Source organism: Lates calcarifer, linkage group LG7_1 (assembly GCF_001640805.2).
Source record: "Lates calcarifer isolate ASB-BC8 linkage group LG7_1, TLL_Latcal_v3, whole genome shotgun sequence".
Lineage (NCBI taxonomy): Eukaryota > Metazoa > Chordata > Actinopteri > Centropomidae > Lates > Lates calcarifer.
The window spans coordinates 3,516,581-3,538,321 of NC_066839.1; the positions used below are offsets into that span (position 1 = coordinate 3,516,581).

Sequence of the window (21,741 nt, forward strand, 5' to 3'; positions counted from 1 at the left end):
ACTAATGTGTGTAAACGTCCCTTTTTGTTTTCTCTAGATTCCCAAGGTAACAAGTACGACCTGAGCCACCTCATCCGGGATAGCAGCGACAGCCCCTGGATCGCCATAGAAACAGATAGGGTCAAATCACGCACCTTCTTCATCAACGTCTGCAAACCTCTGCCTCCTCTCCAGGACTGTCCAGGTCAGTACACTCCTCCATGTTTCCTCCATGTTTCCTCCATGTTTCCTCCATGTTTCTTCCTCTGAGTTTCCTCCACCATTTGGAAGTGAAAACGCATCGCCTCTGAAGGATTATTTATGTTATATTTTTATTTAAACAAAACATTTGATGTTTAGGTTACTGATTCCAGACACATAGTAAATTAACAACTAACAAAAATATTCCTTTTTTTATTTTACACCTGTAGAGCTGCAGCAAAAGTCAGTGAAATGTATATAATAACCAAATATTTGCTGGTTTTGCTGTTTGGTTTTTATCGTATGATGATAAATGTAATACTTTTAATTTTTAATTTAATTTCAGGACCTCGCTTTAGGCTTAGGGAAATTATTATCAGCAGATATTACTACTTCATGGATTGAACAATTAATCGACTGACTGTACTTCTACTCGTTCTTCTGTCCAGTCGGTCCTCTGGGCGCCTGCGGTGTGATTGATGGGAAACATTACAACCTGGGATACATCCAGTCGACGCCGCAGGTGGCGGAGGGCGGCTCCATCAGCATCATGTACCAGAACGGAGACCCGTGTGGTCCCACGTCCCGCTACTCGACACGCATCATCTTAGAGTGCGACGACAACCCGGTGAGTATCAGTGAGCGCGCTCTCTGAGCCCAAGGATGCGTTCAAGCACAGTACTGAGTGTAGGTATTCTGAGTTTAGGTCAGAGCCCGGCGCACAATAATTGTAGTTTTCTTTTACTCAGTGAGGTTAACTTTACATTTTCTCTCAAGCTTAATAATTTGAATCTACTGCTTCTTACACACACTCGTATTTATTTATACCTGAGCAACAAACCAGTGGAATCACTGATAATGTGGCGCTTTCATTTATTTTTGATTATGTCTTAATTTCTAGGGTTCCCCCATGTTTGACCGTGAAGATGGTTGTGAGTACGTCTTCATCTGGAGGACGTCTGAGGCCTGTCCCATCAGGAAGACTCAAGGTAAAGTGATGAGAGATGCAGACGCTGATGTTTCAGGATTAAAACTGAAGCCGTTTGGTCATTGTCCAAACTCCTCGTCCTCCTCCAGGTGACAACTGTCGGGTTCGTGACCCCAAAACTGGCTACGAGTTCGACCTGAGCTCTCTGAAGGGGAGAGATTACCCTGTCAGGAACGATAAATACATCTACCACCTGTCGGTCTGCGGGGGGCTCCAGAGAGACGTTTGCTCCGGCAAAGACACCGGCGGCGAGTCGGTCTCCTCCTGTCAGGTGGATGGAGGCAGCCACAAGATCGCAGGTACTGAATTCACTGGATATTTTAAATCTTTTATCTTGAATTTGTGCCATTGTGCTTGTGTTAATCTCTTTTCTGTGTTTTATTCAGGAATGGCAAACCAGGTTCTGAGCTACGTGGGAGACCAGCTCATCCTGAACTACACCAACGGAGATACCTGTCATAAGATTTACACACGGTCCACAGAGATTTTCTTCTCCTGCCACCCCGACAGACATCCCGTGAGTTTTACTGGAAGAGACATAAAGTTTTATTGTTCGAGTCACGTTCAGTTTGTATTGGAAAGGCAGCTCTTGACTTGTTGTGTGTTTTGTTGCTTCACTTGTTCAGGGAACTCCAGAGTTTATCAAGGAGACTCCAGACTGTACCTACATGTTCAGCTGGCCCACCGCTCTGGCCTGTGTCCCAGTCAAAACCACCAGCTGCTCCTATCAAGTAAATATCCTCCTCCATCCATCATCCTCCTCTTCCTCTCTGTTCTTTTCTTCTTTCCTCCTCTTCTCTCCTTTTTTTTTTTAAACTCACTTCTCATGCAGGTGTGTCTCACTCTTTTCCTGTGTGTCCACTTCAGTTGTTTCCTTCACACTCGTGCAGCTTTATATTAAATAATTAGTCCAAAGTAGTTAATTGTTATAACGCAGAAAGATTAGATGGTTAATTACAGGTAAATCTTTTTGTACATTTAAAGTATAATACCCGTTTTTTGCGGCTTGGCATTTTGTCTTACTTTCTGTGTCGTAACTAGAGGCCACATATCTGAGTTTTCGTCCTGTGTTTGTCTGCTCCGTCCTCAGTGACGGTCAGGGCCACTCGTACGACCTCTCCACTCTGGCTATGGACTCTCGAAACTGGGAGGTGGAGCCCTCTACAGTGGACACGACGAAACGATTCTACATCAACGTCTGCAGGTCGCTGGTGCAGCAGGAAGGTCAGTGAGCGTGCAGCGAAAATCTATCATCCTGCTGATGCTGCTTCACGTCAAGAGCTCAAAGTAAATCTTCATCTTGTAACAGGTCTGTGGAAGTGTCCCTCCAGCGCGGCGTCCTGCGTGAAGGTCGGAGACGAGTACATAAGTCTGGGGCAGGTGGAGTCCGGTCCCACGTGGGACGGAAATGTCCTGAAGCTGCAGTACACCAGCGGCCAGGCCTGTCCCGACGGACGCCGCAACAGGAGCAGCATCATCCGCTTCAAGTGTGACAAAGACAGAGTGGTGAGGTTACAGACAGTAAACTGTGCGTCTCGGTTGTTGTTGTGAATGAAACAAACGTCGTGTGTGTGTGTGTGTGTGTGTGTGTGTGTGTGTGTTTCTCTCCTCCGTCCAGGACTCCCGGCCCACTCTGATCTCCGCCCTTGAGGACTGTGTCTACACCTTCCTGTGGTTAACAGCCGCTGCCTGCCCACTAAACAGCACCCAACACGACAACTGCAGGGTCACCAACCCAGCTACAGGTCACACACTCAGAAATCACAGTGCACAGGAATAAAGGACCGTTAGTATTTCTGTTAAACGGGACCTTCAGAGGTGTCTCATGTTGAGCGTTTCTTCCTCCAGGTCATTTGTTCGACCTGAACGCCCTGACAAAGGACGGCGGATACACCGTCTACCACCACCAGGATCACAGGAAGATGTTCCGCATGAACATCTGTGGAAGCATCACCAACTCTGGATGCGGCCCTGACACCGGTACGTTCATCCACCCAGAGACCGAGGTGTTTATGATTATTTAGCCACTGACTCAGCGAGTAAACACCACGTTATTACCTCCTACATTATGTTCTCAAACAGAACCGTAGGTGAAGTTACTCTTGTGTTAGTGTAATGATTGGATTCCAGCCCATGGTCATTCATTTCTATGGGAGTTTTGATGGGAATGCAGATGTTTAAAGAAAGTTTCCATTTTGCTCAAACATAACAAGGATGTTTGCTCTGTGAGAGATGTTCAATCCTTATTTTACCAGAACAAAACTGAGAAAAAGCGTCAACTGTAGAAAAAATGTTATTGTGTAGATAAAAAAAATCACGCTGTACAACAAACATCTTTGAGATTAACAGCTCCTGTCGAGAAGAAACTGTCGCGTCAAAGCCGAAAAAGACACTTTTACTAGTTTTTATTTTATCTCAACTTCATTTCTTTATAAGAGAAGCTTTGCAGAAACCAAAAAAACTGATTTATCTTGAAACAAATCAGATTTTTTAACACACAGGTGGGAGGTGGATTGATTAAGACTGGTTACTGTTTTGTCTCGCTCACGTGTTTGGATGGTTTATGTAACACTGACATGCGTCACCACTGTTTGTCAACTGGAACACACAGCACCAAAGGAAACGTAATGAGAGACCAGCACTTCTCAAATTATTGACTGTGTGGTAGATGTTGCACAGTAAACCAGAAAACACAGAGACAGCACATACCTCAGTTAAAGCTGCACATTAGGGCTGAAAATGTGATATGACTACAAATTAAAATGTTACTTCATCGGAGTCACTTCAAAATGCAGAGTAACAGGAGCTGCATACAAACGTATTTCAACATTTTCACATTTTGCAATGCTGAAAAATCCTTAAAAAATAAATCCTCCCAGATGATCTAAGAGGTCTGGACGGCTCTTTAACATCCTGTAAATCTTCTCTAATATTTCTCCATGTATTGTGTTACAGCTGTGTGTATTAAAGACGCCAGCACAGCGGTGAGCGGCGGTCAGGTGAACAAGCAGCTCTCGTACAAGGATCATGTTGTGGAGCTGACGTATGAAGGAGGAAGTCCCTGCGCAGCAAACCCCAACCTCAAACATAAAACCATCATCCAGTTCATCTGCAGGTACCTCCTCCTCCTCCTCCTCCTCCTCCTCCTCCTCCTCTCTCTCGTGTTTTGGTCATTTTGTACCCTTCCTGTGGGAGAGCAACAAAATCTTGACTTGAGCTCTGAGTCATTAGCTTTGAATACAAGCATCCAGCAAGTTAAATGTAATATACACTCAGCTGGCAGTTTATTAGGAACACCTACCTGAAGCTACTGTTTAATAATAACCAGTCCTGCCAAATAAATCTTCCATGATCAAACTTCTCTGATCGGTTTCTGTTTTTGTCAGCCATACGTCAGAACACTCACAACACTCACTACATCCTCCAGAATTATCACAAGTTAAATCAACTGAACGTTTTAACCTTCGCGAAGGAGGATTTATTACATGAGCTAAGTGTTCCTAATAAACTGGAAACTGAGTGTAGTTCGGTCACATTTTCAAAAACTCCAAAATATATTTGCTTTTTTTTTTTTTCAGGACAAACAGTCGCTGATATTTAGCGAAACACCTGTGATGTATTTGTCACAGAAACAGTGAAATATTGATGATATGTGAATAATGAATATTTCTCTGTAGGCCACCTAACATGGCCTCAGCCCCTCCAGAACCGGTCCTCGTTGACTCAGACGCTGAAACCTGCACACACTTCTTCTCTTTCCACACACCGCTGGTCTGTGAGCAGCCTGTGAGTATCACACAAAACCTGATCCCAGCGTGTGTGTGTGTGTGTGTGTGTGTGCACAGTCAAATGTTACTGTGGATATTTTTGCCTTTTTGCCACAACAACAGTTACAGGATACTGTGAAGAAGAAGTCCTGCTTTCAAGTTAAGAAGTTATTTTCACACATTAAAGTTGAAAATGTCGTGCATTCCTTCACAAATTAGCATTAAATTGGTAATTTCACAGAGCAAATTGAATTTCGGTTGAGTGTAGTCTGCAGGTGGACCACAATCAGCTTCTAGAGACGTCTCAAGGATAATCAACGGAGATGGGAATGTGGCATTACATTTTTGGTGCAATAGAAAAGTGGGGTTGTCTCTGACTCACTTGTTCCAAAATAATTCTTAAAACTCTGTCGCATTGAGAGACCAAATATTGGAGGAAAGCATTACACAGCTATTGTGTGGTAAATAAAAGAATAAGTACAGAGTGTTTGAATTCCTTTGCCAAACAACGTTATTGTTCAGTGTGTTCTGACCCACAGCCTGCTCCTGTTTATTTTATTTAATCTTCCAGGTAAAATGTTCAGTCCAGAATGGCTCCGCTCTGATAGACCTGACTCCTCTGATTCATGTCAATGGATACTACACAGCAACAGGTCAGTGAGCTGAGGTTTCACATAAGTAGGACTCGTACACAGGTAGAGGTTTTTATTAAAGAGTAACATCCTTTTTGTTTAACCAGAAACATCACTATATATCACTACCAGACTCCATTAACAAAAACAGGAATTCTACAGAGCAGAACACAGAAGCTGGCTGCCTCAGTCTGTTGTTTTGTTCGTGTTATTGTGTTTTACTTTTGCTTGTGTAAAGGATTTTGAACACTTCTTCACCCCTGAAAATCACATAATAACACAAACAAACAAACTGATCGAGGCAGCAGCGTTTCAGCAACTCCCTTGTTCTGGTCGGTAAAATCAGTGTTTTTGTCAATGGAGTCTGGTATTGATATATTTTGCACAAAACTGCACTGATTCCAAAGACTATTGATCATTTACACTCAAAAACAGGGGGAATTAGGACCAGAGTTTCCTTTAACTACAGATATCAGATGTCTTATGTCCTCCACTTCTGTCCTCTCAGATGAGGCCGTGGACCAAAGTGATGGATCTCCAGACTTCTACATCAACATCTGTCTGCCTCTAAACCCCATCCCCGGTGTCACCTGCCCCGCCGGAGCTGCCGTCTGTATGGATCCTGACAGCGGACCCCCAGTGGTGAGCCGCACTGACCGATGTGGTCCTTTACTGTAACCTCAGTTTATGTGAGTAACTCCTAACTCTTTGTTTCGGTCTCTTGAAGGACATTGGACGGACCACCAGCGGTCCTGAGATCAACAGTGAAACCGGTGAGGTATCCATCACCTATCACAGCTCCACCAAGTGCGCGGCCGACCCTGAGCAGAACTACACCTCCACCATCATCTTTACCTGCCAGAGAGGCCTGGAGCTGGTCAGTCGGCACCTTCACGTCTTTAACGATCATGATATTTATTTGTCTTTGAACAAATCAGTGACCTTTACGTCTGAATCCAGGGCTCTCCACAAATGCTGAGGCTGCAGGAATGTGTCTATTTGTTCGAGTGGGCGACGCCAATCGTCTGCTCAGACGCCACCAACACCAGCGACTGCCACCTCACCGACTCCCAGCTCCAGTTCACCTTCGACCTCTCGGCCCTCAGCGGTGAAGTCCAGGTGAGCTCCGCTGATTATTAAATATCCTGTTTTACTGCTGCTCTTCCACCTGTAGTACTTAAAGTTAAGTCTTTGTGCGTCAGGTTCAAGGGCCTTCCAGCGTCTACCACATCAACGTCTGCAGCTCAGTGGCAGATCCGGCCTGTAAGCAGAGTGCGGTTTGCCAGGTGTCTGGTTCCGGCTCGGACAAGTTGGCTTCATCATTCGGCATCAGCAGGGCCATGACGATGGACTTCAAACACGAAGAGCAGGCCGTGCTGATGCAGTACGGTGGAGGAGATCCCTGCCCACCAGGTGAGTTCACCACCCCCTCGCAAAGACTCACCATCTCTAAGTGGTGACATTTTAAAGTGAAAACATTTATTAAAAGACAAAACACAAGACGTATGATATAAAGCTAGACGATAAAATCCTGAAATCCAAAATTACATCACTAAAAATTAAATAGGATGTGTTGGAACACTTTAATACAACAATGATCATTTAATAATTGAAGTAAAAATGACATTTAAAAGAAGTTTTGTTCAAGAGCAGAGCCCTGTCCTTTTTATTTAAATAACTGAAGTTGATAAAATGACAAAAACATGTATTTTTAAGTTCTTTAAAGTTAATTTAAAATTATTAGATCAACTTATCTTTAAGATAAAACCTGAAAAAGTGCAGTTTATTCACAAAACCATGAACTACTTTTCATATATGAATGATAGGAGGAATAATGGAAAATATGTGCAGGAGATTAAACTCAAACAGTTTCTGTTGGGAACCAAAGAGCAGCGTATTTAACTCTGACGTTATGGAAATGAACAAGTAGTTTATGTGTTTGTGTGTTCTAGTGACAAATGAGGGTGAAGTGTGTGTGTTCCCCTTCGTTCACCTGAAGAAGTCGTACACACAGTGCACCAATGAGGGAATGACAGACGGCAGGAAGTGGTGTGCCACCACCGCCAACTATGACACAGACAGGAAGTGGGGCTTCTGCAATGAAGGTGGAGTTTTTTTTAGCAGGAAAGATGAAAAGAAAGAGAAGAGGTGTGAAGACTAGGAATAAAAATAAACAAGAAAATCAAATAAAAAGGGGCTTTTTTAAACTCCATTAATTTGGAGTAAAGAGGCAAGGGCAGGTTGGTGGTGGTTCGTTCAGGGACATGTGGGTAAAAACAGACATGAATCTAAAAAGCTGTGATAAGTGGTTTGACCTTTACCTGCTGTATCAGAGAATACAAGGCAGGGAAGTAAAAGGTGAACTGTTACTCTGAGGGTGGGAAAGGGGGCGGAAACCAGGGAATTTGGAAATATAACAAGTTGGAAACTTTTTATGGGAATTAACAGGAATTTATGAGAATTAACTGGAAATTTAGGTAAATTTATTTAATTTTATTACACTAGTAGGACTGTAGTTTAAAATGCTGTCGTGTTGTGTTTTATTAACTCTGCCGTTGCTTCTCTCTCTCTCCTTCTCCACTACCTGTTACACATCTGCTCTTAATTTGAAATATTGTACAGATTTCTTTATATATTTTGCTGTCAGTTTTACACCTCTATTTTTAGATGTAAATATTAAATATATATATAAATTTTATGATAATTTAAAGCCGGTTACACTTCTGAAAACTCACTGATAAATACTGTACATATCCACATGCTGCAGTCAGTAGCTCTTCCTCTCTTCCTCTAAACTCTTCCTGTGCACATTTTTATTTGTTTATTATTTTATTCTAATTATTTCTGTCTCTCTGGCTTTGTTTTTTCTCTCTGTCCTCCAGCCTCTGGTAAACGTCAGTCCTCCATACTCTTCACCTGCGACCAGTCTGCAGGCCACGGCTCCCCACAGCTGCTCTCAGAGACGGCGGGTTGTTCGGCCACTTTCCAGTGGAAGACCAACGCCGTCTGTCCGCCGAGGAAGATGGAGTGTAAGCTGGTCAGCCAGCATCAGACGTTCGACCTTCGAACACTGTCCTCCCTCACTGAGCCGTGGAAGTTCAGCCACAAAGGAGACTCGTAAGTCTGGGTTTAGTCGTGGATCGGCTTCTGAGGGTTTTACTTGTGTTTGTAATTACGTTTGACATGACTTTTCCAATGCAGCAGAATATAAAATATACAGTAAAATGAATTAAATGCAGAATATTTCAGCAATAAAAACCTTTCCTGTTCCACAGTAGAACAGATACCAGAAAAAGGGTGAGCGCAGTCACATGCTGAAGGTGAAAACAGCCTTCATTTCCTGCATCCTGAGTTTATTCAAATATTATTTATTCATTTATTTGTTTGTCCTCAGGTATTTCATCAACCTGTGTCAGGGGATACACGGAGGGTTGACAGGTTGTCCAGAAGGAGCGACGGTGTGTCGACGCTCGGCAGCAGGACAGACTCAGACCCTGGGCCGAGTTTACACCCAGAAAATGAGCTACAGCAGTGAGTGACTGAGTCGAATGCACTTCACTGAGCTTGATGCTCAATAAGACATTTAAAGGGCCAATAATTTATATGTAAAAGTCAGTCTGAAGTTCATATCCATTTTAACCATTTCCTTATTAGAATTTAACTAAAGTTATTGATAAGACAGTCGGATATTTCACAGCTCTTCTTTCACATAATTTACCTCAAAAGAAAAGATTTCAAAAAAATCAATAATTAGATGAATATATGACTGAATATCAATCAAACTTTATTTGATGGCTTTAGATTAGTGCAGTTCAAAGTGCTTCACAGTCGACTGATAAACCGATAATAAGACAGAACAAATTATAAAAGACAGAACAAATACTGAACATTTAAAACAGTAAAATAGAATTTTAAAACTATAAAAGCAAAAATAATAAAGCAGAGTTATTGAAGATTAAACGATTAAAGATTTCAACACTTTCCTCTCAGGCAGATTACTGAACCAATATGAAGACGAGAATCTTCTGTAGTTTGTGTTTTCTGCTACAAGCGACTCTCACAGCCGTTCATGAGTCTCAAACCTCGTCTTCTCTCTACAGACGGAAAGATCCACGTCAGTTATTCAGCGGGAGATGACGTCTGTGGTAACGGCGTGAAGGCGAAGACGGTGTTCGAGCTGAGCTGTGGCTCCACTGTCGGACACCCAGTGCTCATCAGGTAACACACAGCCCGGTGACACCAGCTCACAATGACTGGACAAAATTTAAAATGTGCAGAATAAAACTTTCTCACATGTTAAAAATCTGCATCACTTGCATCTTTGGTTATGGCATCTTAACTACTGTATGTCATTCCGCAATAACATTCATTTACTCATTGCTTCACTGTCAAACTGTTAGTTAACGGCAGAGCAGAGTGTTTGTTTTTGAAGTTAAACTTTCTCTGGTTAAACTCTCTCTCTCTCTTTGAGAAACATTTATTTCTCAGCAGACTTGATGTTTATTCACAGCAATGAATCAGTCAGATCGTCTGAGTAAACACTGCACAGTGTTTTTCAGCTCCACAAGTTAAATTAAATTTGTCCTAGAAATCTTAAATCAAGCTCTGAAATGCGCATCTCACATCTGTCTGTTTGTGTCTGTGTGTGAAGAGTCGACCAGGCATCGTGTGAGTTTGTGATTGGTTGGGAGACTCGGTCGGCGTGTGCGGTGAAGCAGCGTGAGGTGGAGATGGTGAACGGGACGATAAAGGTCCCTGACACCGGAGCCAGCCTCAGCCTGGGCGAGCTCTACTTCAGGTAACACAACCGCACGCTCCACCTGTTCCACCTGTGTCTTAAATCCTCCTCCCAGCGCTTAAAACACCTCCTCCTTCACCCTCCTCCTCCTCCTCTCAGCCACCATCAGGCATCTGGAGACATCCGTCCCAACGGCGACCGCTACATCTACCACATCCAGCTGTCCGGCATCACCAACGACTCCCTGCCCAGCTGTCTCGGCGCCAACATCTGCCAGGTGAAGCTCAACGCACCCTACAGACGCAAGATTGGCTCCTCCAGCAAAGCCAAGTACTACGTCAAAGGTAGAGTGAGTCAGATAAAAGTGTTTCTCCGCACCAGCGCTCAACACCTTCACGTCAGCAACCTCTCTGCTCTTCCATCAGGAGGAAACCTGGACGTCATGGTGCCCTCGGAGTCCAAGTGCGGCCGTGAGAAAACCAATATGGTGTCGTCCACCATCATGTTCCACTGTAACCCGTCGGCAGGCATCGGCATCCCCGAGTTCATGCTGGAGACGGACGGGTGCCAGTATCTGTTTGTGTGGCACACGAACGCTGTGTGCGGTCTGACGTGAGTAAACATCTGACGTTAAACATCTGGAATTCAAAAAGATTCAAGAACATGTGTAAGGCTTCCTGCTAAAATCTCCCTGCAGGACTGTCGACACGCAGTCGTTCGACGGCAGCGACGCTCCAGCTCTCTCCAGGCGGAGTCAGGCGCTGGGGGTGGTGCTGAGCCTCCTGTTGGTGGGTGTGTCCGTCTGTCTGCTGGGACTCCTGCTCCACAAGAGAGAGAGGAGGTGAGGCCTCAAGCAGCCTCTGTAGAATCTTTATAAATGCCTGATTTTATTGTTTTTTGAATGTTTTTTCTCTCTGTCCAGGGAGCTGGTGATCCAGAAGGTCGCTGGCTGCTGCAGGAGAGGAAACCAAGTCTCCTATAAATACTCCAAGGTAGGTTGAGGAGTATTTCCTCTCTGAGAGCCAAGACGAGCCGCTAGCGTCCTCGCCGCTACCTTTAAAGAAAACGCTGGTGTTTCAGCGTCTTCCACCTGCTCTGCTCGATTCTGCGTTTGCACTAACTTCGCCTTCAAATCCTCAGGTCAACATGGACGAAGACGCCGGCGAGGAGGAGATGGAGTGGCTGATGGAGGAACTCGAAGCCCCTCTCACGTCCTCTTCCTCCTCCTCCCACCGGGGCAGGAGTAACCACAGCAACGGCCACATCACGACCAAGCCGGTGAACACGGACGGCCTGCGTTCGTTCACGCTGGACGAGCAGGACGATGACGACAGCGAGGACGAGGTGCTGAGCGTCCCCGGGGTGAAGGTGGTCAAATCGTCCGGGCTGTCGAGGCACTCGACGGCTCATCGTAGCGCCTTCCTACAGGTGAGCGTCACCAGGTGTTCCCGCGTCTTAGCTCGAGGCTCAAAACATTTTTCTAAACACATTTTTAATTCCAGGAGGAGAGCGACGAGGACCTCGTCGGCCTCCTCGACGACTCGGACCGGAAGAGGAAGAGCAGCAAACCTCGCTCCTCGGGCCTTAATCACGGTAACAACACGGCAGCCAACAGGAAACGGGACGAGGACGACAGTGACGAGGACCTCCTCAGGGTGTGATGTCACTTCCTCCCTCCCGCGTCCCACACATCTCCCATCCTATCTGAACTCTTCTCTCTCAGTGAATGTCTCCACAATAGCAACAACAACAGTGAAATACCAACAACATATTGGAAGCAGAAACCTTTCCTCTGTTTTGGGGATTTTTTTTTTTTTTTTTTTTTTTGGACTGCACCTTTACTCAGACTCTCTCCAGTCCACTGTCTACAGACTGTCGATGTTAGCACATGGTTATTTATTGATAGCTGATTATTTAAAGTGTTCTTCAGGCCATTCGGACCTGCGCTCTATTTTCTCATATTTTCTTTTTATAATTCTGATTTGAAATAATCTCAGTCTCACCACATTTATCTAATAAACACCCGACAGGCCAGTTCAGACTTTAAAAATTCACCCCAGAGGCACAAAAAAACACCTTTCTGAAGGTATTGACTCTGCAATGAGGCATGTCAGTGAAAACGTCAATGAAAATTATATTTATCTTTTCTTCTAGTGTTTTCAAATGAAGCTGTGCCATTGCTTTAGCACTTTATCGTAGCATTGATTAACTGAAAATGATGCGTTTCATTGCAGACTGGGGCTTTTAGGGTTAATTTATGGTTTGGTCTCTAACGTCCACTGGCCCATCAGGGCTGTATTAGAAAACTGTGGTGAAATATAACGTTAATAAGCAATTTTTTTGGGGCAAAAAAACACAAAGCTATCAAAGAAAATAAGAGGAAACTGGTTTCAGTTCTCGGGATGTAGGCGGTGAAGGTGTCGGCTTGTGTCGTTTCTAAAGGGAATGAAGACGCCCGTTTGTCTTTTCTTGCTGTTTACAGTTGCTATAATAGCAGATAAATATTTTTTTCTCTTTCTTTCCCCTCGAAAAGAAAGCACGATGCCTTCCCGATGATGAATTTACTTTGCATTTTCATCAGCGAATCATGTCCGGCGACAGATTGAGTTGTCTTGTTTTGATCAGAGACATTGTACATAGACGATAATGTTCTATAATATGGACTTTTTGTTTGTTTGTTTGTTGTCTTCACTGGTGAATTGCTCACACATTTGTTTTTATGATTATTTAAATGGTTGTCTGAGCTGATTATCTGTATGTGTTTCTGTCCTGTGCGGAAAATAGCGGTGGCCTTAAAGTGTGAATGGACGGTCGATGGAGATGACGGAGGTTGAAAGTGAAACTCGAGTTGTTAGTTTAGGTTGTGTTGGTTTTGAATCCCTCCCTCCCGCTAAAGCCATATTTCTTCAGCTGCCACTGGCACTAATGTATTGGAAGTTTGGGAATTTATTTCCGCTTGCTCGCTCTTGTACAGTTTTCAGGTCTGCGACGGAGGATGTTGCTGTGTCAAAAGTGAGATTTTAACTCGGTAAAGCCAAGTTTTGTTTGTGCCGAAAACAGCCCTTTTTAGCCAAATGCATGTTGACGATAAATTAAGAGAAAGAAATGAAGCATTAATATATCAAGAATGCAGGAAGTCGGCTTATATTTAACATGTTTTCTGCTCAGTAATTGTCACAGAAGATGTCAGTGATGACAGAAGACCCGGTCTGTGGTTTCGTTTCTTCGTAAATATAAAATCAAACTGACTCCAGTGTTTCCACAAAACAGTATAAGCACACAGAGTATTCGGGTGCTGTCCCACTCACATGTTGTTTTCATCCATCCCCACCAAAGCTGCTGTTTTAAAGGTGGTGTCTTCACAGTTAGAAAACACAGAAATATCTCACCCTTTCACCCCGGTGTAGTTTTGGTAAAATATTTAGAGGCGTTGGTATAGAACAGATCAAACTGCAGATAGAACTGATCAAACAGTAAATGGACTTTAATTGATTAACTGATTACTTGACAGAAAATGAATCTGCAACAGTTTTGATGATCTGTTAATTGTAATTTAGCAGCAAAAATACCAAAACTTATCTAGTTTCAGCTTCTTAAATGTGATGATATGATGGTTTTTATCATTATAAATTCGATTTCATTGCAATTGACCAATGCAATGACAATCATCACATTTAGGCATTTTTCATTAGTTTTGAAGTTTTGTAAATTATCCATCAATGGAGGAAAGAGGTGACCAACAGATTATTTGTTAATGAAAATAATCTTTATCTCTTTTGGTGAATTCTTACACCTTCTGTTTGTTCTGTCTGATAAAACTGCAACTCTTCTGATAAATGGGACATTTCAAGGTATCTCATTACAGATGGTGTTGTCACCTGGTCAACAATCCACCGACTGATTGAACCATTTAAACACACTCATGGTGAATTTACAACCTGGGGAGACGATCTGTTGAACAGTAGACAGACATTTACCATTACAGTAAGTTGTGCACTTACACAGACTGTATGTTTATTATATAATGTTCTACAGTACGAAGGGCAGTGACGGTAAAGTCACTTTTCTCAGTATTCAATCCACAGAAACTAAAGTTATTAAACATGATGTCGTTGCTAAAATCTCTTTACCAATCAACAAAGAAGGTTCACCATTCAGGGTATTTCTAAAGCTTTGTACACAAATTTGTTAAATACGTTTTTGTAAGATGCCACTTGTCTAAAACACAGACAAAAAACAAAAAAGTATCTCAAACTGGAATTTACATCAGACAGTATTTTATATGGACGAGTTTGGGTTGTGCCATAAAAGTGAAATTTAACACAAATAAATGTAAGACATCATCATATTCTGGTCCCTCTGCTACAGGTTTTATTATCAGAGATCACAAACTAAAATGGTGGCATTTATTGACTCCACAAGGAGCAAGCTTTGTTTACATCTTGATCTGAAATCTCACAAAACATTTTATCTGTAAATTGTTAAAGATCTTAGTAGAATAACCATATCATTAAGCTACTGATCTGGATTTATGAGGTGTATTATCTAAAAGAACAGAAAGAAGAACAGTAAAATAACTGCAATGAAATGTCAGGAATCCATAACTTAAATATGATCCAGCAAAAGTTGATTGAAATTGAGACGGTTGCTTGCAGACTTTACATTTCTATTTTAAATGTTTTCATTTATTCAGCATGTGAAGTTTTTGAAAATTCAACCTTTTTTGCTTCACAATCTTGACCCTGATCAGAAGGAGGTTTGAACTGGAGTAAAAACCATCTACTTGTGTTTGGCACTCATCTCTCCTGAGGAGAAATGGTAGCGCTCCTCGTTACAGAGAAGCAGATGGTACCATTTACTATGTGAAGTCCTTTTCCATCATTGCATTAAGTCTGTTTCTGCTGTATTTAGCACCAAAGTTTGTGTGGCTCCTCTGCATGGTACTGTACTGAACCTTCTCTTACCCATAAAGACATGAATGGATGTTCTTGTGCTTTTTGTTGTCACTGTTCTGGGTAATGTGAAACTAGTCAGATTAAGAGTTAAATTCAGAAGCTGATAAACAAGCTAGAAGATAACAGTGACTAAAAAAGCACAAGAAGCTAATTTGCTGTGATGATTTGGTACTATGGGAGATTGTTATTATGTTTTAGTTGGTGTAAGTTATGTTGTCTGATATGTTTTTCAGCTCTTTGCCTGTTTTTCCTATTTAAAAAAAAAAAAGTTGATGTAAAAAATATTGCATTATTTGAATAAATAAGAGATCCGCTGTTTATTACTGCTGTGGTTTAATCACATGTTCTGTTACTAATAAGAAGCCGGAAAGACTGAGATTTGACCTTGACTTGAACTTGAAAGTAAAAAAAATGTACAACAGACAGCCCTGCCTCATACAGTAGAAGGAGCTGACTTGGACTTGATTCGTCTCAGATTTGACTTGACTTGTTTTGTCTCGAGTTACTTGAAACTTTGCGGAGAGTCATCTTGAATCAACCTAAATTTGACTTGGAGTTGTTTTGAAGGACATGAGACTTGACCTAGACTCCTCTAGAAGGACTTGCCTCAGTTTCTTGTGAAGGATCTGACATTTACTCTGGACTCGTCTAAAATGACTTGAAACTTGACTTGGACTTGGCCCACAGACTTAAAGACAGCTCTGTTACATATTGCTCAACAGGTAAATTCAAAGAAATCCTATTATCATAAAAACTGTAGAGTTTCAGTGGTGACTATTCACCCCCTAATTTATTGGGGAAACAAGGAAAATGGAATTTCCCTTTATGGGTCAAACTGGAAAGACCAGGTCCCCCTTTATTTGTGGCTGTAGACGTCCAACCAGCTGCCAACCAACTCCCACCCTCTCTGAGCAGTTAATAAACCAGTCTAACAGATTTCCAGAAACTACATTTAAATGTTAACTGATTGACAGCATTCCTGACTGTGTGATTAGGATGGAGAGACGGGCTGCACGAGCAGGTCCATGTGTCCATGTCATGTTAATAAACCCCTTTTTGCCAGATTCAAATGACACACAGTCTGACGTCTGAAAAAGTGATAGCAAACGTGTTTTAATGCTCCACTGCTCTGCAATTAGTGCAACGACGTCTGTCTGTAGACCTTTGCCTCTTACTTGTCCAGTTAAAAACCCAAAAGACCAGAGGGAGGCTTAGCCAACTCTTCACACTGGCAAGGCTGCAGACTCTTTGACACTGTGATAGAAACTGGTCTGAGTTTTTGCAGGTGTGTAGAGAAAAGAAATCTCTGCGACCATGACCACGTTTGACGACATCTTGGAAGAAGCTGGGAAGTTCGGTCGGTGTCAGAAACGAATCTTCGCCCTGCTGTGCATGGTGTCCATGCCCTGGGCCGGCGTGTACGTCGGCATCGTCTTCCAGGGTTTCACCCCGGATCACTGGTGTCGGGACTCTGGGGTGGTGCAGCGGAGGGAGGCGTGCGGCTGGAGCCTGGCGGAGAGTCGCAGGCTGACGGTGCCTCTGGTCAACAGCTCTGGAGTCCTGCTGCCGAGCACCTGTGAGCAGTATGAGGTGGACTGGAACAGCACGACGTTCACCTGTGATGCACGGGAACTAAAATTCAACGAAACCCCAATAACTGCCTGCAAAGACGGCTGGGAGTATGACTACGAGGGAAGACAGTCCTTTGTTACTGAGGTGAAGCAAATAAAACTATTTTAGGACAAGAGAAACCTCTGAGGTCACAATAAAGTGCAATGCCACTAAAAGATAGATATATATAAGGGAATTTTGAAACTTCTTACTCTTGTTTAAAGTGTTTCAGGCAAAATAAAGCAGTGAATGGTTATTATCACTGACCTAATGTGTGTTTATTGTCCCAGTTTGACCTGGTGTGTGCCGACGGATGGCTGGTGGACATGTACCAGGCCACTCTCAACGTGGGTTTCCTAGTTGGGAGCATTGCTATCGGCTACCTGGCAGACAGGTAACCTTGAAACATTGCTGCTATAAGATCTACATTGTTTAATTAAACTGACCAATGACTGATATTGTCGCTGTCTGCCTTCGTTCATGTCTCTGCCTCCAGGTTCGGCAGGAAAATGAGCTTCCTGATGTCCAACCTGTTGAATGGAATCGCAGGGATCCTGGTGGCCGTGGCTCCGAACTATGTGTCTTTACTGGTTTTCAGAACGCTTTATGGGTTTGGAGTGAAAGGGGGCTGGGTGGCTGGATATGTGCTGAGTAAGAACAATATGTAACTTTACAGCTTATTTCAAGAACCTCCTAACAAAACATAATGTAACGTGAAACCTCCTTCTTCTTCTTTCTCAGTCACAGAGATCGTGGGAGTAGGAGTTCAGACGTACGGTAGGAGTCATTTACCAGATGTTCTTCAGCGTCGGCATCCTCCTCCTCCCTCTGCTCGCCTACTTCATCACAGACTGGCGCTGGCTGCAGGTTGTCATCACTATCCCCTACATCGTCTTCCTGTCCTACTACTGGTGAGACACTGCCTTCCGGTTTCTTTTATTCTGTTTTTTACTCAGTCTTGAAATTACTCCATGATTCCTTGTAGTCCATTCATTCATTAAAGTGTTGTACTTGTGCAGGTTCATCCCTGAATCACCAAGATGGCTCCTCTCTCAGAACAAAAAGACCAAAGCTGTAAAGATCACCGAGGACATGGCCAAAGAAAACAAGATGACTCTGTCCAAAAACATCGAGGTAACTGCTGCTGCAGTATTAAAATCTGTGCATCTGTTGCTGATTCAATGCAGTTTTTCTATTTACTTATTTATTGCAACTTACCTTTCTCTCCACTCGATGTTGTTTTGTATTTACACAACAACTACATATACTTAAATATATTGCATTTATCAAAACAAAATTATAAAATACATTTAATTTAATCCTGCCAAAAAGCAGGACTAAATAAATCTGGAAAATGTACACTGAAACAGTTTTTTATATTTGATCCTTTAGACTCTGAGAGACGATAATGCTGACTCCACCACTGCCTCCTTCATGGACCTGATCAGAACTCCAAAAATGAGAAAACACACTTTCATCCTCAGCTACAACTGGTGAGGTTTCACTCAGACAAAGTAGCTATTTGGTGCAGAAACAATTTCTATCCTCTAACGAAGGAAATAAAATCCACCACCTCTTCCTCCTCCAGGTTCACCAGTGCTGTGGTCTATCAGGGTTTGATCATGAGGCTGGGGATTCTGGGAGGAAATGTCTACGTCGACTTCCTCATCGCTGGTCCTGTTGGAGTTCCCTGCCTGCCTTTCTCATCCTCTTCACCATTGAACGCATCGGCCGGCGTCTTCCTTTCGCCACCGCCAACATCGTCGCTGGAGCTTCCTGCTTCATCACAGCCTTCATCCCTGAGAGTGAGAGAAGTGATAATCCATTCAAATGTCGTTGGATTATGATGTTCATTGAATGAAAGTTGTTTTGATTTAATTTTTTTTGCAGGTATGTTCTGGTTTAAGACGGTGGTGGCCTGCATTGGGCGGCTGGGTATCACCATGGCCTTTGAGATGGTGGTGTTTGTGAACACTGAGCTCTACCCAACGTTTGTCAGGTAAAATCTTACTATTTGTCAGCGAAACCCACAAATATATCACTATCTGAGTTCTAAGACTCAGGTTTAAATCCAAAATAACAGAGTTATCCTTTAAAATAGTTTAAATTGAATTAACTGCTTTAATATGAATTAAAACAACAAAATAAACTAAACACATGTAAGAAAGAAAGAAACAATGACATAAAACAAAGTGGAGCCAGGAAATTAAAACTACATCAATAAAATCTGGGTGTTACTGATTCTGCAGGTCTGTTGAAAGTACATTAAAATGCTAACTCTAGGTGCGTAAGCATAGTAACTAACATTGCTGAGAAAGTGTAGCTTTGACTGATGAAAGTTATGAGACTAAACAAACAGAGGTTAAATTATTTAAATGTAGGCAGCAACATGACCTCTCCACTGGCGACAGCCTCAGGCCAAATGTTTAACTTTGTGTTGCACCAGAATATGAAAATTTCCATTTTTGTTCATCCTCATTGAGCCACTAGAATAGCTGTTGACTTTTAGTTTCTTCACAGTAAAAAATGCATCTTTTCTCACAGTGGTTAGAGAAGTATGTGGACTGTGTGCGATGTGCATATTCTCACTTTGATATAAAGAATATATATAGTTGTTTATACAGTGCGTGGAAACTAACCAGTTGTTCTGTCTGTAGGAACCTGGGAGTGTCAGTTTGTTCGACTCTGTGTGACGTTGGAGGCATCGTAGCTCCATTCCTGCTCTACAGACTGGCCGTCATCTGGCTGGAGCTGCCACTCATCATCTTTGGTAGGTTTTATATTATTATGGAGTGGGAACATTCATCTGAAATATGTAAGACTGACACATACAGATCTGGGTACAGTGAGAGTCAGGTGGTGACAGAAAAGATGAAACACCAGATGTAATTTAACTGGACCTGAAATAAACATCAGCCGCAGCTGTTAAAAAGCTCATGTGTTATTAAAGTTAATTATATATTTTGTGCTGTGTTGTGCAGGGTCTCTGGCTTTCCTGGCTGGTGGTTTGGTGCTGCTGCTCCCTGAGACCAGAGGCGTGCCGCTGCCTGACACCATCGACGACATCGAGTTCCCCGACAGGTAAGTGTCCTCCGCTGAATCCATGGAGCAAGAAAAGAAATAATAAAGCTCTCTGTATGAACTGTATGTTCACTCGCTGCTCACTTTATTAGGTACACCTGTACCATCTGATGCAGTGCAATTCAATGCAACAGCTCAGCCATGATTTCTACTTTTACAAAGCTTATAAGTTTTCAGTTTCAGTTTCAGAAAGATTAGATTTGGTCTAATTTAAGTGCTGTTTGATTTGAAGTACAAGTTGATATTTTGGTTGCATCTATTGGTATCTATAAAGATGGAAATAGAAAAAAAAAATCTAAAAAATTATTTTTATAACAATAAAATTAGAATGAATACACACAGCCATCTGAAAAGCGTGTGTGTGTTCCAGTGCAACACAACCACTCAGTAATTAACATAAAGAAGTAGAATGATCATCTGTTTGACAGTGCCAACAAAAACTGAAAATGTATAAGCTTCATAAACGCAGAATTCATGGCTAGGCTGTTGTATTGTTGTGTTGTAGTGGCCAGTGAGAGTGTATGTACTTGTAATTATATATAACTATACTATAATGTAATTATATTGAGGATGCAATCGTATTCCTTTCAGTGATAGATATAAATTTTAGATACAAGTTTGTACTTTATGTACAAAATGTTGTTTTTTTTGTGTGCTCAGAGTGAAGGAGAAAGTTGCCCTGCAGAAGCAGCAGCTGGCTAACTTGTTGCCCAACAACGACGTTTCAACCAACAAAGATCCAGCAACTGTCTAATGTCTTTCTGAAAGGAGTATTTATTTATGTTGTTTAACAGTGAATGAATCTGCTGTTGTTTCCTTGTTAAGCCACTGTGATGAGTGTTGAGTGAGATATTGAAATGTGTGTATTTTTATTAATAACAATGGACTTGAGAGTGGTGACAGAACTCATGTGTGACAAGGACTTAGAATAAGAATTGTTTTAGAACTATATTATTAAATTATTAAAGAATTTTCTTTTAACACAACTTAAGACTCAGTGTTTTCATAAAGAAACGGGTCATTTAGAAGATATTTTCAGTCGTGATCTATTTACAGAACAATAAAACAAACTCACATTGTTTTGATTTAAAAAAAAGAAGCAGATGGAATCAAATCGAAAAAAGAGAGAATATCATCAAAAACACATTCGAACATACTACAACCCGACACTGAAATTTTCTCCAGGAGCGGGAACCATCTCTGTGACGATTCACTTTGTCCTGATTGGCTTAAGGCTTCATCAACACGCATGACGTATAGTGCGATCCAAGAACTTCTTAGAATGTATTTGCTTTTTTAAAAAAAGAAATGGCACCAACGCGCTACAGAAAGCGCCTGTACTTGACAGCAGTCGGTTTATACTCCACCAAGCAGTCACTGCGACGGGCGAAGTCGATCTCGAAAACACGCGAAATACAGCAGGTGGACAGGGAAGTGATTGTTTAGGCGGGAAGAGCTCTCACTATCACCGGAAGCGTCATGACGCGTAATACAGAGGGAAACATGACCGGAAAGTGCCGTCAAAAAGGCCTAATGCTCCTGTGGGGAATGACCTCTGCGTTAAAGGTAACGTTTTTCGTGTCGCTAACGGTTTCCATAGGGTACTTCCTAACGAGAAGTTACTGTTTTTATCTTTGCAGTGTTGGGAGTTTAGCTAATGCTGGCTAAGGAGTAAGTGTTTTGCAGGGTGCTGCTTAGTTCACTCTCTTGTAGCCATGTTTTCTCTTTGATATTTGATGTGTTTAAATATTTGAGAGAACTATAACTTATATAACACCATACTTGTGAC

At 42.3% G+C, this 21,741-nt stretch overlaps 2 protein-coding genes across 2 annotated transcripts in view; both read left to right on the forward strand.

Annotated features, from left to right (window-relative positions):
- igf2r (insulin-like growth factor 2 receptor) overlaps nucleotides 1-15,580 on the forward strand; it is a 32,324-nt gene extending 16,744 nt beyond the window's left edge. The window contains 28 exon segments of the mRNA XM_018687313.2: nucleotides 38-184; nucleotides 630-808; nucleotides 1,082-1,169; nucleotides 1,258-1,467; nucleotides 1,555-1,685; nucleotides 1,795-1,895; nucleotides 2,256-2,392; nucleotides 2,478-2,674; nucleotides 2,787-2,913; nucleotides 3,017-3,148; nucleotides 4,124-4,283; nucleotides 4,846-4,954; nucleotides 5,507-5,588; nucleotides 6,076-6,209; nucleotides 6,295-6,444; nucleotides 6,528-6,686; nucleotides 6,770-6,980; nucleotides 7,520-7,672; nucleotides 8,450-8,684; nucleotides 8,962-9,098; nucleotides 9,668-9,785; nucleotides 10,219-10,365; nucleotides 10,465-10,649; nucleotides 10,731-10,917; nucleotides 11,003-11,146; nucleotides 11,228-11,297; nucleotides 11,446-11,733; nucleotides 11,808-15,580. Coding sequence (XP_018542829.1) covers nucleotides 38-184; nucleotides 630-808; nucleotides 1,082-1,169; nucleotides 1,258-1,467; nucleotides 1,555-1,685; nucleotides 1,795-1,895; nucleotides 2,256-2,392; nucleotides 2,478-2,674; nucleotides 2,787-2,913; nucleotides 3,017-3,148; nucleotides 4,124-4,283; nucleotides 4,846-4,954; nucleotides 5,507-5,588; nucleotides 6,076-6,209; nucleotides 6,295-6,444; nucleotides 6,528-6,686; nucleotides 6,770-6,980; nucleotides 7,520-7,672; nucleotides 8,450-8,684; nucleotides 8,962-9,098; nucleotides 9,668-9,785; nucleotides 10,219-10,365; nucleotides 10,465-10,649; nucleotides 10,731-10,917; nucleotides 11,003-11,146; nucleotides 11,228-11,297; nucleotides 11,446-11,733; nucleotides 11,808-11,966 — 4,277 coding nt within the window. The 3' untranslated portion in view covers nucleotides 11,967-15,580.
- A 62-nt stretch (nucleotides 15,581-15,642) lies between these two features.
- Nucleotides 15,643-20,938, forward strand: LOC108890446 (solute carrier family 22 member 2-like). The gene is given in 13 exon segments (XM_018687311.2): nucleotides 15,643-16,976; nucleotides 17,162-17,265; nucleotides 17,368-17,522; nucleotides 17,613-17,632; nucleotides 17,634-17,782; nucleotides 17,891-18,005; nucleotides 18,264-18,364; nucleotides 18,460-18,565; nucleotides 18,568-18,676; nucleotides 18,762-18,870; nucleotides 19,529-19,641; nucleotides 19,853-19,952; nucleotides 20,613-20,938. Coding segments are annotated over 13 exon segments (1,677 nt in total). The 5' UTR covers nucleotides 15,643-16,574; the 3' UTR covers nucleotides 20,707-20,938.
- Nucleotides 20,939-21,741: the final 803 nt, after the last annotated feature.